This window comes from Dipodomys ordii, unplaced genomic scaffold (genome assembly GCF_000151885.1).
Source record: "Dipodomys ordii isolate 6190 unplaced genomic scaffold, Dord_2.0 Scaffold51, whole genome shotgun sequence".
In the NCBI taxonomy this organism is placed as follows: domain Eukaryota; kingdom Metazoa; phylum Chordata; class Mammalia; order Rodentia; family Heteromyidae; genus Dipodomys; species Dipodomys ordii.
This window is the reverse complement of record NW_012267267.1, coordinates 4915467-4934310: the sequence shown is the minus strand read 5'-3', so window position 1 is coordinate 4934310 and position 18844 is coordinate 4915467. Positions and strand designations below refer to the sequence as shown.

Genomic DNA, 18844 nt, shown 5'->3' with positions numbered 1-18844 from the left:
TCTGTGTGACTCTTACTTCCAATTAACCACCACCACAAAAATAAACAACATTTTTAAAAAGCTGGAAGTGGAGCTGCATCTCCAGTGGTAGAGTGCCAGGCTTGAGAGGATTAAAAAAAACAACTCCCCCCTCCCAAACAGTTAATGGACAGCTCCCAGACCCTGAGTTCAAGCCCCAGTATTAGAACAACAACAACACAAAAGGCATAACTGGTTTTGCAGTAAGTGTTCTGAGAGTATTTTTCAAGGAACCTGTTAATCTTCACTTAAGAGAAAAGATCAAAGATCAGCCAATGAAGAATCTACTTTATTCATCCTGTTCGTAACAAACACTTTGTACTTTCCTGGTCAGAGCTGACCAAGTCATTACAAAAACTCAGGGGAAGCACAAATTCTCCTGGCACTCTGATTCAGGCTGTTTTCAGTCCAGAGTAGGAAGGCATACTCTAGCTTAAGTTTTAAGCGCCTGTGCATGAACAGCAGTACTTTCCAATCCACTTATAGAAATAGGTGCCTGAACAAAATTTAGTGAGAAAAATGTTCACTGAAGAATCAAAAAAGTTCTGGGCACTGGTGGCTCATGTCTGTAATCCTAACTCAGGAGGCTGAGATCTGAGGGTCATGGTTCAAAGCCAGCCTGGGCAGGAACGTCTGTGAGACTCTTATCTCTAATAAACCACCAGAAAACCAGAAATGACACTGGCAGAGTGGTAGAGTGCTAGCCTTGAGCTGAAGATAGCACCCAGGCCCAGAGTTCATGACTGACCAAAAAAAAAAAAAAAATCAAGAAAGTCAGTCACTGACTGCTATGTTATCATCATAGAAGATGTACATATAACAATGAAAACAACCTGTAATAGTTTTCTCTGATTGTGTCTGTCATTAAACAGGGTATCAATTATATTAGGAAAGAGACATGTAAAAGCTTTATGGTAAATGAAGAGGGTGAGGACAAGCCAAGTCAGAACTAGTGGTCAAGTGCCTTATAAAACATCTCAAGTGATTTACTTAGTGATCAGGAGATTTTTTTTTTTTTTTTTTGTCAGTCGTGGGGCTTGAACTCTGGGCTTGGGCGCTGTCCCTTTGCTCTTCAGCTCAAGGCGAGTGCTCTACTGCTTGAGCCACAGCTTCACTTCTGATTTTCTAGTGGTTTATTGGAGATAAGAGTCTCACAGACTTTCCTTCCCCGGCTGGCTTTGAACCATGATCCTCAGATCTCAGTCTCCTGAGTAGCTAGGTTATAGGCATGAGCCACCGGCAACCAGCTAAGGAGAGATTTTTAATGAATCAGGTTAGAGTTAAGTGTTAGGACTTGTGAGAATGGCTGGAGAATCTTTAAACACAGAAGCAATTTACATTTTCCTGGAATTGCTTTTAAGTCCTGCTAGCAAAGATATTCAATTAGATAAGCCAATTTAATCCTCTCCCTTGATTCCCTGAATTAGAAAGTGGCAGGGTGTTCTGAGGTGGCATTTACCACGCCCCATCTTCTCAACATCTCATAGTCATCATGTAAGGTGTTTTCCTAGGTTGCAGGAAAAATGGGATATATTTTTAAAACTGGGTCTGTTCTAAAAATAGCAATGTAAGGTATTTCTTTAAAAAGTGTGTTCTTTGCTGGAAACGTTGTTTCGGTGTTGAAAGGAGCTATTAGGTTTTTGGAGGGGCCTCCATGTCTGGGAAGTAGATGTGTTCACTGACTGCACATGAATCCATGGTTTGAAGTGAAGCATGCTGGGGTAACAGGAAAACATTCTGACGTCTACTAGCCAGTACTTTCCTTTCTCACCACAAACAAGCTATTCCAACCTTCAAAACTGGACTTGGTTTGCACAATGAGAGAACAATCTCATAATATTGCTTACATAATCTCTTATATTTGAATTAATTCAGTGAAAAGATCCATCAGTATTTTCTATGTCTTTGACAGCCTTACAGTTTTTACTCTCAGAGACCTACATTTGGATTACATTAGAAGAATCCGTTTCTTCCTTAGGACAAGATGAGGTACAGCTTTTTTGTTGTTGTTTGTTTTCTGTTAGTCATGGGGCTGAACTCAGAGCCTGGGCACTGTTCTGGGACTATTTTGCTCAAGGGTAGTACTTTACCACTTTGAGCCACAGCGCAACTTCCAGTTTTCTGGTGGTTAATCAGAGATAGAGAGTCTCAAAGACTTGTCTGCTTGGGCTGGCTTCGAACAGCAAGCCTTAGATCTCAGCCTCATGGATAGCTAAGATTATACCTATGAGCCACCAGAGCCTGGCCAAGATGAGTATTTATTAAGAAAACTTAAAGAACTTGTCCTCATTACTGGGTATCTAGCCAGGCTTCTTTTATCTTAACTCTCATTACCTATTTAATTTTTTTATTTAATAGTGATCTACTCAACAACTTTGGTTCTCTGAAAAGGCTTATACTTCTGCCCAAAATGATTATATCCAACTTACTTAAGGAGAGAGGGCAGAATTTACCACTAAGGAAAAGAAGATATTTCATTCTAAAGAGTTAACATTGGGTTTATTTACTGTACAAAGCAGTGTGTCTTAGATTGTTTCTCTACAGTTCTTTGAGATCCAGTGTCTGAATGATGCTGGTAAGAAAAAGCTGAAATACATACCAAGGCATGGCTAGCATGTCAATCTCTGTGTTGAATATAAATAACACAAGTGCTAACCCATTTCCATTTCTTGAAAAATGTCAGGGAGTAATTTACTGCTAATAATGAGGCTTGAATCCTGAATTTAGGGCCTGGGCACTGACCCTTAAGATTTTTTTTTTTTTTTTTTTACTTGAGGTTAGTAGTGATCTGCTACTTAAGCCACAGCTCCACTTCCAGCTTTTCGGTGGTCAATTCTCCAATTAATTAAGAGTCTCATAGACTTTTCCATTCAGGAAGGCTTCAAACTGTGAGCCTCAGATCTCAGCCTCCTGAGTAGCTAGGATTACAGGCGTGAGCTACCAGTGCCTAGCTTGTCTTCATGTCTTCAAATTTCTTTTTAAAGAACTAATTTCTACAGTCTGAATTAAAATGTTAAAAAAAACCCAAACCCCAAACCAAAACAACCCAACTGGATATAATATATAGCCATTAAAGTAACATGTACATGCATGGACCATTCTGTCTGTTCACCTATCTATCTAGTCACCATCTACCCACCTACCCACCCACCTACCTACCTACCTATTTAACCTACCTACTTACCTACCTACCTACCTATCTACCTACCTACTTACCTACCTACCTACCTACGACAGTGTATACATAAAAAATGTCCTGGAAATTGGTTGAAGTGACCATTTATAGAAACCCTGAAGTCAAGGTAAGAAAGAAAGGAATGGCCTTTTTCCTCCCGTATTTATATTCTTTTACATGGCTTGGCATATTTGTCATGAACAATTGCTGGTCTTATAAATATCAAAAGAAAAAAAGTTATACAACAGCTATGGGAATGCCTGATTTCCCAATCACTTTAAAAACAAATTATCTGACCCAGGTCCCCCAGAGCTCCCACAAGAAAACCAGCACTGTATCTGTCATCAGTGAAACCAAAGTGACTTCCTTCCACTCACCATCTTCCAGGCGTAGCTGACATTATAGGCTTCCTTTCCAGTCTCCCTCAGCTTGTTTATGTGCCAAGAAAGAGAGGAGTTCACAGGGACTGCGATAATCTGGCTGCCCAGAGGGAGGCTGTGTGGGCAAACACAATTAAATACTTCAGGCAAAAGACAAAATTAAGCACTTAATTAAAGGCAAGGAAGAAGCTGTGAGTCAATGACCACCTCCTGAATTTTCAATAGCAATGAAAGCTCATCACTTTTGAAAGACATCATGTGAGATTTTCAATTTTGTAAAAGCATTATGTCAGCTTGGCATCAGAATCATTCCTGACTCTCTCCCTGCCTCCCCCAATTCTAATTTTTTCCAGAGACCAACTTGTCTCAAACCACCCGGTCATTAATTTTCAACCAATGAGCACAAAGACCCATTTCTCCATAGGTTACCATCTGCCAAAATAATGTATCACAGTTGGAAAGTATCCAATCTGCTTTTACTTTAAGAGAAAATGTTGTATAAGATTCTGCTGTCAACTTGGAATGGACACCACATTGCCAAGCTATTTTTTTGGAGGAGGAGAGAGAGGGAAGGCAAATGCAATAGAACCCGGCCTCAACTTAACCTTTTAGTTTGCTAATATTTTTCCATTTTGGTAAAATCAGAACACTTGAGATAACATCTACCTTATTTTATAATTAAAGTTAATGTGAACATAGAATTTGATTTACGAAACAGTACTCCCAAATCACAATTCTGAGACCTTATCTGTTATATACAGTTAACAAGGTCTTGATTACTGTTCTTACAGCAAAACTGCTCAGAATATTTGTGGTCTTTTTTTTTTTTTGTCCCAATAGTGGAATTTGAACTCAAGGCCTGGGTGCTGTCCCTTAATTTTTCCACTTAAGGCTAGAGCTCTACCATTTGAGCCACAGATCTACTTTTGCCTTTTTGGTGGTTAAGTTGATAAGAGTTCACAGACTTTTCTGCTCAGGCTGGCTTCAAACCACAATCCTCAGATTTCAGTCTCTTGAGTAGCTAAGATTATAGGAGTTACTACTGGTGCATGGCTTTAGGCTACTTTTGATAGCAATAAATATAATTTATACATTTGTCTTATGCTGTGTAGTAACACTTAGCTATGATAGGTCCCATTCTCAGAAAAAAAAAAGAAATACTATGTCCCTTATCTTTTCCTTACCTTAGGATATTTTGTCGAACCAATTCAAATTTGGGGATATTTTCATAATGTATGATGTCAGTATGAAGCGGGGGTTCTGATAACAAGTATGGTCTTGTAAGGGATGGATGCATAAGTGTATACCCTGAAATTAGAAAGTAAAAACGCATACTGTAAGAAGCAGGTGGCAGGGAATACTGGTGCTAACCAAAATGCCTACCACTGGTTTGAAATGTGGGATTGTCTGGGATAGCTGCCCTGTCCTCATTTTCTCAGTATGTACCTCACTAGTCCAATAAAAGCTGAGCCTGTTTTATGTGTACTTGCAGAAAACCAGTGAAGTATAGAAAGAGGTCTTAAATCATTCCATATCCGTGTCATGAAGGTTATTGTGGTGGTATTTGTTATTTTTTTTTATGTTACTATATGTTCTACTACACAAATCTTTTTTTTTTTTGGGGTCCGGTCATGGGGCCTGAACTCTGGGCCTGGGCGCTGTCCCTCACTCTTCAGCTCAAGGCTAGCACTCTACCACTTGAGCCACAGTGCCACTTCCGGCTTTTTTTTTCTTTTTGCTTATGTGGTGCTGAGGAATCAAACCCAGGGCCTCAGGCATGCAAGGCAAGCGCTCTACCACTGAGCCACCTTCCCACCTACTACACAAATCTTAATGAGAGTAAATCTAAAGATTTTAAAAAAATATGACCTAAAGAATTACATTTATGTGTTATTTAATTCTAAGTCTTCCTGATATCATTATGATAACACATTACCACTCCACAGCTCAACAGAGGCAGGCTGTGCATAATTTGTAGATTCACTCAACTATCTTTGTTTTCCTACCAATGGGAAGTCCTAAATCATACTGCTTTTTAAAAAAAAAAAAAGTACTTTTTTTATACCACCTTTTCGTTAGGCTGATTAAAAAACAGAAAATTCTTTCCTATGATGAACTTTGAGTAACTTACCTTTGTCATCGATGAGAAAAGTGTAGGAAGCCAAAGAATCTTGGTAATATGTCACGTCTTCAAGAATATAAGCCAGATTCACGTCCACACCTACAATTCCCAAGAGTAGGTTTCCAAAATAACAGGGCTTACTCACAGTCATGATTAAACCTATGGGTTAAAAACAGAAAGAATCTAAGGCTCTGGAGAGAGACTGGAGATAATCTCTACTGAGTCCTGAAGACCGTCTGCCTTCGTGGTTGTGCTCAGGAGAAAAGTTTTCTGTGTGATCTAGTAAGCAGACAATATAGTAAGAGGGAGAGAAAGTCCATAGGCAGTTCTGACTGTAGTTCATTTAAATGAAGAACACTTGTATGTTCTCTGCCACACCATTCCAGATTAGGACAAAACAGAAGCATTCTATCTTCAAATGGGGAAATCCAGCTGGACTTGAAAAAGCATTGGACAAATACTCTAAAAATATAGGTTCTAGTCCAACTGAACCTTTTTTATATTCCATGCATGACAATGCGCATGTTTCCCTGTGTGTTGATTTACAAGTCTGTCAAAAAGATGCTAGGTACCTGTGACTCACGCCTATAATCTTAGCTACTCAGGAAGTTAAGATCTGAGGATCATGGTTTGAAGCCAGCCTGGGCAGGAAGGTCTATGAGACCCTCTATCTCCAATTAACCACTAAAAAGCCAGATCAGAGCTGTGGGTCAAGGGGTAGAGCATTAGCCTTGAGAAAAAAAAAGCTCAGGCCTTGAGTTTAAGCCTCAGGACTGGGACAAAATAAAATAAAATAAAGACACAGTGGCAAATGTCTTACTGATTTCTAGGGAGTGCTTGGTTAAAACAGATAGCAAATACAGGAATTCTTCAAGGGTATAGCTATTGGGTTAGAGTTGTAGCTCAGTGGTTTGAGTGCCAATCTAGGAAGGCAGAGAATTCAAGTTCAAATTCAAGTACCATTAAAAAAAAGATACTGATATTATAGTTCTTTCAAAAAGTGGGAAAAGAGAGGGGGGGAAAAAAAGAACCTTAGAAAGGTACAGAATCTGACCATACAAAATTTTGAGTAACGGAGTTTCCAAAGGAATGTATTTTCAGTTACTTAGGCCAGGAGTCCACACTTGCTTATAAAGGACCAGTAAACACTCAGTAAGCATTTCAGGCTTTGTTGGCCATCCAGCCTTAGGTGCACACCCCCCCCCCCACACACACACCCTGAGCACTTGAAAAATGTGCAGGAAGACATGGTGGAAAGCAGGGGAAGACACAACTCTGAGCCTCTGCTCCTGGGCGCATTTCCTGGTGCCTCTAGAGAGCTGAAAAAGTTGTACAACCTTAATGATCCAGGCATTTTGTGTGTTTGATGTTGAGCTGAGACAAAGCCAATTCTGCAGTCCCTAACAATGTTACCATCCCATGGCTTTTACGTAAGACTCTAAACACCAAGATGGAGCTCTCCCCTCCATCTTGCTCTGGTACTTTTCTGTACTTGGTGACAGGTACAAACTTTAGTTACATGTTAGAAAATCTTTCTTCTCCAACACCCAGGAAAGGGAGCTGAACACTCTAAAGACATCGACAAAGCATGGGCTTCCACAGAATCATACATGATGTCCATTCCAGGTGTTACTCAGTTGCTGTGGTCACAAGGACCAAGCAAATACACCATCTAACAGGAGGCAGTGGACATGACAATGAAAACAGTTAGGAAAAGTCATGCAAGAGTCATTTCTTCTAATTCAAAAGCAGTTCACTTTTACAATACTTTCTTGCTATTTGTTTTAAAACAGTTGAAAACAATAGATATTTAAGAAAGTCTTAAGTACGTATTTTGCAGAATTTTGTTCAATATGAGTTCTAAAGAGGCAGGGACATTTCTGTAAAGGCCAGCATGGAGACAGAGGTCCCAAAACACACACCACAATTCCCTGGACTTTAGTCTGAGATTAAAGCTATTTGTACAGTTCAGCAATGCAGAACAGAGAGACTCCATGACTGAGATGTATGATCACTGCACATTTCTTTCTCTATTGGATATGTAACAATGCCTTAAGAAAGAAACCCAATCTCACTTTTCAATGATCAATTTGTACAGAACACTCTTGATCCCAAGGTGACAAAATATGGTAATTCTAGCCACATAGACAAAATCTTCAAACCATCTCTCTACCTTAACTGAAAGTACATTGAGTTGGTTTTGTAAAAGAAATGTTATGTTCAGTTACTGTTAATGTGGGGTGGTTTCAAAACAGAGCCATGTGAATACAAGTTTCCTTATCCTGAAGTTCTGTATCACTCAATAATAAGTCTAGGGATGGAAAACTCAAGATAAAAATATATATTCAAATAGGGGTATTCAAGATCTGCAAACCAATGACTGGAGCCCACTGTACAAGATTCACAAAATAGGCCCTGAAGATTACAATTTGGATAGAATCAGTCATCACCTGTTGACTAAAGCTTCATACAGATGTAGTTTAAAGCACTCAGGTGGTTCTCTGGGTTGTAGAGGTAAAATCGAGAAGAGTTCCATCCTTCCAAATACTACTGGAAACAGAACTAGCCTGCTCAGTCCTCTTGAGTTTCTACAGGACTAGTTTTTTTTATCTGTCTGTTCCTTTACCACAGTATTAGCAGGATTTCATGATCTTTCTCTTATGAAGGGGGTGTGTGCCTTCCCCATCACTGACTGGTACAATGTTTGACTGGAACCTGGTAGTATTGGCAAATGCATAAATGCATTGGCACATGCATTTAAGATGTGATATTGTTACTATAAAGGTACTATACATATCTGTGGACCCTGTCAGAAAGGTAAGGAGTAATAGAAATGAAAGAGTAATAGCAGTTATTATGTTTCTTGTTCTTTTTTTGGGTAATACTAAAGTTTGAACTTAGGCTCTGTGCTTGCTAGGCAGGTGCTCAACTGATTGACTTAGTCTCTAATCCTATTTCTTCTTTTAAAAAGAATGTTTACCTCTTCCTAAAAAAACATGTTCTCCATAGGCTTGTTAATTTTTTCTTTTTCTTTCTCTCTTATTTTTTGGAACTCAGGGCTTCATGCCTCCTAGGCAATTGCTCTTTATCAAGCCCTCCTCTTAGGCTTGGTAATTATTGTGAGTGAAATTTCTTTGAATATCCTTACTTTTGAGAGTTCCTAGTTAACGGACCATAAAAATAAGATTTCAGATCCTGATGACATACATCTGACTAGTAATCAGCTGCCTCTTTGACCTTCAGTGTTGAGTATGTAAGGAAAAAACTATGTAAGGATATAAAAAAATTTTTAGATATATTTTTACTAAGAATGTAATGTGGGCCAGGCAAATTTCTAGATAGTCACATATGTTTTTGCATTTAATTTTCATAATTGCTTTAAGGGATATACATACATACATATATATATTTTTTTCTCTCTCTCTCTTTCTTTCTCTCTCTCTCTATCGCTGGTCCTCCCTAGGGCTTCAACTCAGGGTTTGGGCACTGTCCCTAAGCTATTTTACTCAAGGCTGGTGCTCTTCTATAACTTGAGCCATAGCTCCAATTCCAGCTTTTTTTTTTTTTTTTTTTAGGGAGGGTGTAAGGGTAGGGGTTAATTAGAGATAAGAGTCTCATAGACTTTCCTGCCTGGGATGGCTGGCCTCAAATAGCAATCTGAAAATGTCAGCCTTCTGAGTAGCTAGGATTATAGGCATGAACCACCAGTGCCCAGCTCTTTCAATTTTTTTTTTCTGGGGGTGGGGAGGGGTGGGGTCATGGCTAGCGCTCTATCACTTTGAGCCACAGTACCACTTGTGGTTTTCTGATGGTTAATTGGAGAAAAGAGTCTCACAGAGTTCCCTACCCAGACTGGCTTTGACCTGTGATCCTCAGATCTCAGCCTCGTGAGTAGCTAGGATTACAGGCGTGACCCGCTGGTTCCTTCTTTCACTTTTTTTGTTTTTTTCAGTTGGTTGGTTCCTTCTTTCACTTTTTTTGTTTTTTTCAGTTGGTCGTCGGGCCTGAACTTTGGGCCTGGGCACTGTCCCTCAGCTCTTCAGCTCAAGGCTAGTGCTCTACTACTTGAGCCACAGAGTCACTTCTCGCTTTTTCTGCTTATGTGATGCTGAGGAATTGAACCCAGGACCTCAGGCATGCAAAGCAAACACTCTACCACTGAGCCACCTTCCCAGCCCCTCTTTCACATTTTTTTTAAGCCATGAGAATGATAGAATTATGATGATGATAGTAAAAAGCTATTAAATAAGAACAGTAATTATTGGATGGCCTGCTGGTTACTTGTAAATGGTTATCTATCTCTGAATTAATATTAAAAAATTTAAAGTATTACCTCATTTAGCAGAGGACCAAATGGGGAATTAACAAGATTAAATAAGCCATCTAGGACAATAATTTAAGAGGAAAAATGGAATTTGAGAGTTTATCTGATGACAAACCAATTTGAGTATGGCCTGCATTTTAGGCTAAACCAGAAACACCTCTGATCTTCATTTTTATGACTTGAGATACAAAGCTACCCTATTTAGTTATTTAGATTATTTATTAGCTAAATTAGCTTAGTTATTTATTTAGCTATTTAGTTCCAATTGGCTAAATCTGGAAACTGGAACATCTTTATGAAGCTCATTAGAAAATACATCATTTGGTCTACTGAGGCTGGAGCAATAGGATAAAACAGGATAGGGATTTCTGCTGCTGAATACAATGTACAGGTTAGATGGCAGTGGCTCTATAACCCTAAGCTCTAGAACAAGTAGTATCTGTTTCTATTCTATCTGTTGATTACCCCCCCCCCCCATATAAAATTTCTCCAAACTTACCATCTCCCATCTCATCAGAGAAGGGGAGGCTAAAGACAGCCTCATCAATCATCCGGTTGGGAAGGTTTGTATAGAACCTGCCGACTGTGGTCTCCAGGTTGCTCAGCTGGTTTAGCACCATCATGCTGCCCTTAATCACGGGCAAGGTTGTCCTGTCTGGCACACCGTACTTCCCAGAGTTTTGTTCAGCCAAGTCCCTCAGAAAAGCCAGCTCTTTCAGACCAGTCACTCCATCTAGAATCAAAGTCAAGGGGAAAACATGAAAGGCAAAGTGGTTATATCCATGTAGCATCTTAACATTTACTTTTATTATGGACAAGGTTAAGGTCTTGCTATGCCCTAGAGGTCTTTACAGGAATGATATGGACTCATATACCAGTTCCTAGAGAAGATGACAAGTCGGAGACACAGTCTTTCTTTATCTACTCAAGAGGGCAGGGGAATGCTTCAAAAGGCAAGAGGAATGCCAGTTGGGCGTGGGTGACTCATGTCTGTAATCCTAACTACTCAGGAAGCTGAGATCTGAGATCACAGTTCAAACCCAGCCTGGGCAAGAGAGTCTACAAGACTCTTATTTCCAATTGAGCCAGAAGCAGAGCTGTGGCTCAAGCAGCAGAGCACGAACCTTGAGCGAAAAAAGCTCAGGAACTCCACAGAGGCTCTGAGTTCAACCCCAAATATGGGCATGCACATGTGCACATCTACACATATATATACAGCAGTGGAAATGAAAAACAAAGAGTAAAGGTAGACTCATTTATAAGGATGTATTTGCCCCAAAATGTTTAATTACAAGATTTAAATTCCTTTGCTGCATTTAATATTTGAAAGCCAAACTAATGGTTTAAAAAGCCTGCATTTAATTTAAAGGAGATGTAATTTTAAGTTTTAAAGGATAAAACTTGATCATTTCATTCCTTACTTTTTCACTTATAAAACCACTTGCCAAAAATCTCATGAAACTAAATGAAAGAATTATAGATTGCATTTAGTGATGTCTCTAAACCCTGTACATTTTAATTATAAATGCTTTCATGCTTGATACAGTTAAGATAATACTGGATTTGATTTATTTAATGTATACTTTTTACATTAGAGTGTTTTGCAAACTTTGTACAAGATTTAAGCATAGTGGGATGTATTGTTCTCCAGCATCTGTAATCTATAGTGCAATATAAATTTAATAAACTTTTTTTTTAAAGCCTGCTATTGTTGGCACATAGTCAAAAGGATTAGTAACTGGTCGCATATGGGTACCACTGTAAACAAATTCAGATGATTTCAGTCATCACTGAGAATCTACCCTGTTTTTATTTCATATTCTTGAGGATTTTTACTTCAATTCTTTAGGATTTTAATAGCAAACCATTGCTTAAAAAACAAATACCTGATGTAGCTGGGCACCATTGGCTTATACCTCTAATCCTAACTAGTCTGAGGACTGGCTGAGATCTGAGGATTACAGATCAAAGCCAACCCGGGCAAACAAACCTGGAGATTCTTATCTCCAATTAACCACCAAAAAAAGCTAGAAGTGGAGCTATGGCTCAAGTGGTAGAGCACTAGTGTTGATTTAAAAAGCTAAGGGATTATACCCTGGCCCTGAGTTAAAGCCCTAGAAAAAAGCTAGAAGTAGAGCTATGGCTCAAGTGGTAGAGCACTGGTGTTGATTTAAAAAGCTAAGGGATTGTACCCTGGCCCTGAGTTAAAGCCTTAGAACTAGCACCAAAACAAAACAAAACAAAAATCCAAACAACAACAACAACAACAACAAAAAAACCCACCAGATTGAGGCTTTCATGGTTTAGCTACCATTTGGAGTGCATATATTTCTAGCATCAAGAAGTCTATCTATCAGTAGTAGCAGACCTAACTGATAAACTTTCTTTTACTCCTCTCCTGCAATATTACAGGAAAGCAAGAAAAAAAATACTTGGGCCAGATTAAGTCAGAATCAAATTAGTCTTCCCTTTGCTTGGCATGCAGCTAAGACATGGAGGTTAAGAGGTCTACTCCAGAATTAAACACAACACAAAAGACATGACTCATCTATGACCTGATACACACGAGAAGCTTATGGAGGCAAAATAATATAGGGTGACAACTCAGGCAATAAATACATTTCCCTTCTTCTGTATGTCTTGGCACTCTCAAAATATAAGAACCAAGACTCGCTTTTGGACAAAATAGAGCAGTGAGTGGGTGGAAGGTTATCAAGTCTCGAGTATAGCTCACCGTAGCATGAATTGTTAAGGAAGGGGTGGCATTAGGGTCAGTATAATGGTAAATTTGCTGGGTTGTTTACCACCATGCTAGAAGCCACACTGCTCAGATTCCTCCTTGCTGTGTGCTTCCAAGTTAAAGATGCCAAATGTCAAGTATTGCAAGGCTTGGGAAATGAAGCAAGGGATAGGGAGAGACAGACACAGAGGCTCCAGAATGTTCCAGCTTGTCCCACTGTTGTTTGATCTAAGTGAAATTCTATTTCTCAACCACTGGCTTGCTCATCAACAGCAAGCTTGCTCTAGATATTTTATTCAGAACACATACAGGACCAGCAGCCATGAAAAGCCAATAGCCCTTCAGAGCCTTCCACAAAAGGCCTCCTACGTGGTCTTTAAACATCAGCACTTACAGGTTTCTCTGAAATCTCCAAGTTATCAACTCTTCTTTGGATCTTCCCTTTTCTAATCTTCCTCCACTTTCTACTGAACTGGGCCTCCAACCCTTTCTTGTGTTCATTTGTGAGCTAGTGTCTCACTTCCTGCTCAGGCTTGAAGCTGGACCCATGATCCTCCTATAGTATGCGGTTAGGAAGTCAGGAATATACCATCTTACCCAGCTTCTTCTATTGAGAAGAGATCCTATGATCTCTTCTTTCCTGGAATGGCTTGGAACCATGATACCTGCCTCCAACCCCTGCCATCTGCTTTCCATGTAGCTAAGATGATAGGAACAATTATTGGTTAGAAAGGAATCGACTTTTTTGCTTGAGCTGACCTCAAATGGCAATACTCTCAATCTTAGCTAGCCATATAGCTAGGATTACAGGCATGAGTCACTGTGACCGGCAATAAATTCTTTCTTCTCAAATTCTCACAGTAGTTAAACCCTGATAGAGCCGGTAAAGGAATGTGTCTGCTTTGGCGAATGGCACTGAGCCATTCTTTTATTTTTGGTTGGTTGTGAACTTTTTTTTTGTCGGGCTTGAACTCTGGGCCTGGGCACTGTCCCTCAGCTCTTTAGCTCAAGGCGAGTGCTCTACCACTGAGCCACAACGCCACTTCTGGTTTTCTGGTGGTTTACTAGAGATAAGAGTCTCACGGATTTTCCTGCCCTGGCTGGCTTTGAACCGCGATCCTCAGATCTCAGCTTCCTGAGTAGCTTAGATTACAGGTGTGAGCCACCAGCACCCAGCTCAGCACTGAGCCATTCTGAGAGGGAAAGAAAGGAAAGAGAGGAAATTGGCAGTGCAGATATGTTTAATGAAAAAGAGAAAAAGATGAACTAACCAGAAGTTTTGTGTGTGTATGTGTGTGTGTGTGTGTGTTTGTGTGTGTGTGCGCGTGCGTGCGCCAGTCCTGGGGCTTGAACTCAGGGCCTAGGCCCTGTCCCTGATTGTTTGTGCTCAAAAGCCACTTCTAGCTTTTTGGTAGTTAATTGGAGATGAGAGTCTCACATACTTTCCTGGCTGTGCTGGCTTTGAACTATGATCTTCAGATGTCAGCCTCCTGAGTTGCTAGGATTATAGGCATGAAGCACTGGCACCCAGTATAACTAGAGTTTTTAAAATGTGGAATTATCAGGACTCTGGAAATGTGGGAGGGTTTAGCACCATGATGGATGGATGAAGCAAGGAGGCTTTATATCTGCCACACACGAGAGCTGATCTTTGGTCTTCTCGCTCCTCTACTGCGTTTAATTCATTTGCCTCATCCATCAAGCCTTCCTCACTAGTTAGTAAGGAAGACAAGGACGCTCTTATACGTGCTTGACATTGCAGGTGCTCATGGGATTTTACATTCCTACTTTCTTTCCTGTCATGAGTAAAAGATGTTAAACCATGGGAAAAGAAGACAACCACAGATGACCGTACAGAATATGTGCCCAGGCACAAAGAGTGAATTCCCCCCCATTCCAGCTGTGCTCTGTCCCCATGCTGAGGGCTCAGAGTACTTTCCTGTGAAGCTCACATTCCTGGACCAAGTGGATTCACAGGGAAGAGAGGGCACTACGTGAGTATCCCACTGCAGTACAGGGAAAGGAGGCAGGGCAGTTGGGGATGCAGTGGTAAATGAGCACTCTAGCTAAACTTTCTGTGACAAGAAACTACAATATCTTCCACTACTCCTTTTAGGCTTTGTGAACCCATTTGCCAGGTTCTGGCATATCACATGATATTTTGTTTATTTGTGTTGATAACATTCCTATGTAGCAGATTTTATGATTTTTATTTCATAGGTAAAATTGAAGCTAAAAGTGTGATGGTGCATGCCTATAATCCCAGCACTTGGGAAGCTGATGTAGGAGGATCATGAGTTTGAGGCTAGTCTGGGTGACATAAGTTCTAGTAGAGTAGCCTGAACTACATGCTAAGAACCTATCTCAAAAAGGAAAGATAAAATGAGAGAGAGAGAGAGAAAGAGAGAGAGAGAGAGAGAGACAGACAGACGGACAGACAGAGACAGAGAGACAGAGAGAGAAAGTTGGAGGGAGGGAGGGAAGGAAGGAGGGAGGCTTAAGTAACTTGCCTGCCAGTAGTAAATGCACACTACAAGTACAGAGGATAGACCAACAGAGCCTGGCCTCCTTCAGATGTGGTCTTTAAGAAACAGAAGAATCATTTTTATGAAAACATAGATGTGTGGACCCCTTCTGAATAGGGTCTGAAAAAGAAATCTGAGGACAGTGCCTAGGAATTTGCATTTCAGCAGCATTTCCTCAATAACTCTTAACCTATTAAAATGAAACCACTGTCCCTAAAGCCACATGGTTCTGCATGGAAATTTGGAAGTGTGGAGAGAAATAGAAGACTGTAGGATCAAGACTTGGCCTCTGAAACATGGATGCTGGCTGTCTTGATCAGTGAGAGGCCTAAGGAAAAAGATGGTGAGGAAGACAAACCACGCATGAGCAAGAAGGGAAACAGCACATAGCTCACAGGTGCAGACACTAGAAGATGGTGGGGGGAAAATGGGGTATCTCCTCAAATTTGGCCATTTGCTAAATCCTTTCAACACACTAATAGTAAGCGACCACACAATCGTTTTATCAAAAACCTAACAAGCATCAAGTGCTGGTCCAAATATTTTAAGGATGATCTTGCAAAGCATAGGGTTTTGTTTTCTTCTTTTTTAAAAAATGTTTCCCTGTTTTTTGAGACAGGTTCTTAAAAGAGCACAGGCTGGCCTCAAACTTGCTACCCCTTTACCTCAGGTTTTTCCATGCTTCCCCAGTGGGCACCACCACACTCAGCAAAGTCAGTCACTTTTATCTGCATTTGAATGCTAAGGAGGCTGGTGTTGATGCTGTGGGACAACATGGTGACAGAAAACAAGCACTTGCCTTCTGCCCCTGAAATCCACAAGGGAAGTAACTTAGCCCCTTAGTGTGAGAATCTCAGATAACCTTGAATAACAAGGAAACTGGGGGTTGTGGGGACAGACAGCCATACAAAATCCTCTGGAGGATATAGAAATGGAGATTTAGGAAAAATGAGAGATGCAGAATGGAGCGTGCTGACCTGCTTTAATACCAGCATTAGGTAGAGAAGGAGCTGTTTGGTGGCTTATTTCAACAGCCTTCATCAAAGAATGCTGTCATTGAGTCTCTCTCTCTCTCTCTCTCAGCAGCATCTGTTTAGAGAGAACTTTCATCTGAAAGAAAAATCTGGAAACACTGCCTACCGTTCATGAGGGCATAGGTGAGAATCATTACGGAGTTGTTCAGAAAGCTATTTTCTTCATTGATGACACGAAGAGTTGCCTTTTTATCTTCTTCGGAAGAGTCCTTTGATGTAATGCCAGCTGACAGGTAAATGATGACCATGTCTGTATCTAAACAAAAACATACAAATTGAGGTTATACTTGGATTCTGGCTGGAGGCAGCTGTGTAGTTTCTTTTGGGTTCCCTTGGATGCCCCCCCCCCCACCATGACCCTGTGAGCACAAGGGTCCTGCCTGTCCACATGATTTGTTGTCTTTCATCTTCCTGCCTCTGCCTCTCTGGCATCCTGCCCTATCTGGACCACTAGGCCTCAACCCAGGTAGGGATGCTGCGGGTGCATATACTATATAAAGGAATATGATTTCCTTCAAGCTCTCATGGCTGTGTGAAATAATGCTAGACCCTTTTGGACTTCCTCCCCCGCCTTCTGAGATAGACGATTCAGAAGATGAATTGCCTTTCATCAGTGACTCAAGGCCATCAGCACAAGCCACACTGTTAGGGGTGGGTGGAAGACTTGAGAATGGAGATTCTTCCATTGGCTCTTCAGATATGTAAGGTTATTTTCCCTACACAATGTCCAGGTACATTTTTATTCTGAACATGCATCAATGCAGTAGAAATTGCAAAAACATGGACATGGGAGCCAGTGCTCAAAATTCAGCTCTGTAATTTCCATACAGTGTGGGGCATTTAGACACCTCTCTACATGTCTATTTTCTTGTCCATAAAATGGTATAATGATAAGGTGGACCTCCCAGGGTTAGGTGTGAGGTCTGGCTGGGTCATTTACAAGCAAGAGGATTCTAGCATGAGAGAATTAAAAGAGAAAGAAACTTCACTAACTGCAACTCCCTCCAACCCACCCCACTCACACACCTACTATTACTCTGCAGAAATCTATGATTTGAGATTAAAATTCTCCAAATCAGGGTAATGAGCAGAGAAATGGAGGCAATTTTAGCTCAAGGGGAATAACTTCTGTCCAGAGGACTGACTCAAAATGGGCAGACAAACTTCCTCTTGCTGCAGATAACGAGTGGAGGCTGGACAGCCACTTTACTATAAAGCAGGGAAGGAAGAGAACTGGACTTTTACCTTTCTTTCTAATCTGAGGTTCTCAGAGTCAACAGATATTTTTAGGACATCCTGCAAAGAAGCTTATCCTTTTATGGAAAAGTAAACATTTGTGTGTTATTTCCACAGGTTCCTATGGCAGTCATCTGACTAAGGTTTCTTCACAGTGAGCATGGCGAGCACTCTATGAAGCCCTCTTCCTGCTCTACCCATCCTTGGGTCACTGCTTCCCTCTGAGGGTGGGCTGGACTCAGTGACCGCTTAGAGAACAGACTGTATCCAAGAGGGTGAGGTGTAGAGCCCAAGGTTAGGTGACAAAGAAAGTTATAAGAAGACACCAGCTTCTGCTATGGCGCTGTCTCACTCTGTGATCCGTCCTAAGAATAAGTGAGCAACAAGGCCCTCAGATTTGATCATCCTGCAGGCAGTGAGTGACTTTGGAAGCTTATTCTTTTCCAATTGAACTCTGACATGATGGTAACAGTTATTAAACTAGGCAGTCATATTAAAGACCTTGAACCAGAGGCACCCAGTGATGGCGTGCCTAGATTCCTGTCATACAGACCATCAAACAATAAAAGTTTATAGTTTAAGTCATTCAGTACTGGGGTAATTTGTTACACAGCCAATCATAACAACTAGAGTTGCCCCTAAAGTTATCCCACCAATGAAGACACAAGGCTAGAATTTCCTTGGGCTTACAAATTTCTACTTTAGATTCTGAATATTCCTTATTATGTAGAATTTTATAATTAAGGTTAATATTCTCAGGTCTAGACAATTGAACTAAGTTAAAAATTTGACTGAAAAACTGGATTTAAAATTCCCTTATTTATTACTAGCATGGGATATAGAAGCAAGGCTTAAACTCAATTTTTTTATGGGAGGAGGGCTGGTATCAGGGTTTGAAATCAGGGTATTGGTGGTAGTTCATGCCTATAATCCTAGTTACTAAAGAGTCTGAGATTTGAGGATCATAATTTAAAGCCAGTCCCAGCAGGAAAGTCTGTGAGACTCTTATCTCCAATTAACCACCAGAAAATCCAAAGTGGTGCTGTGGCTCAAAGTGGTAGAGGACTAGGCTTGAGCAAAAGAGCGCAGGGATAATGCTAGGCCCTGAATTCAAGCCTCAGGACCAGCCAAAACAACCATCCAAACAAAAAGAAATCAGGGTCTTGAGTTTGTTTGGCTTATGTTGGGCTTGCACTATACTACTTGAACCATACTGCCATGGACTTTGGCTTTGAACTTTGACCCTCCAGGTTTCAACTTCCTGAGTAAGTAGGTTTACAGGTGTGAGCC

General features: G+C 40.6%; 1 protein-coding gene across 1 annotated transcript in view; it reads right to left on the bottom strand.

Moving 5' to 3' along the window:
- The window catches only part of Cachd1 (cache domain containing 1), a 221741-nt gene that overhangs the window by 37615 nt on the left and 165282 nt on the right, over window positions 1-18844 (bottom strand). The window contains exons 9-13 of the mRNA XM_013020541.1: window positions 16425-16574; window positions 10519-10752; window positions 5705-5854; window positions 4758-4881; window positions 3571-3688 (exon numbers count right to left, since the gene is read on the bottom strand). Of these exons, the coding sequence (XP_012875995.1) occupies window positions 3571-3688; window positions 4758-4881; window positions 5705-5854; window positions 10519-10752; window positions 16425-16574 (776 nt within the window). The remainder of the gene's footprint in view (window positions 1-3570; window positions 3689-4757; window positions 4882-5704; window positions 5855-10518; window positions 10753-16424; window positions 16575-18844) is intronic.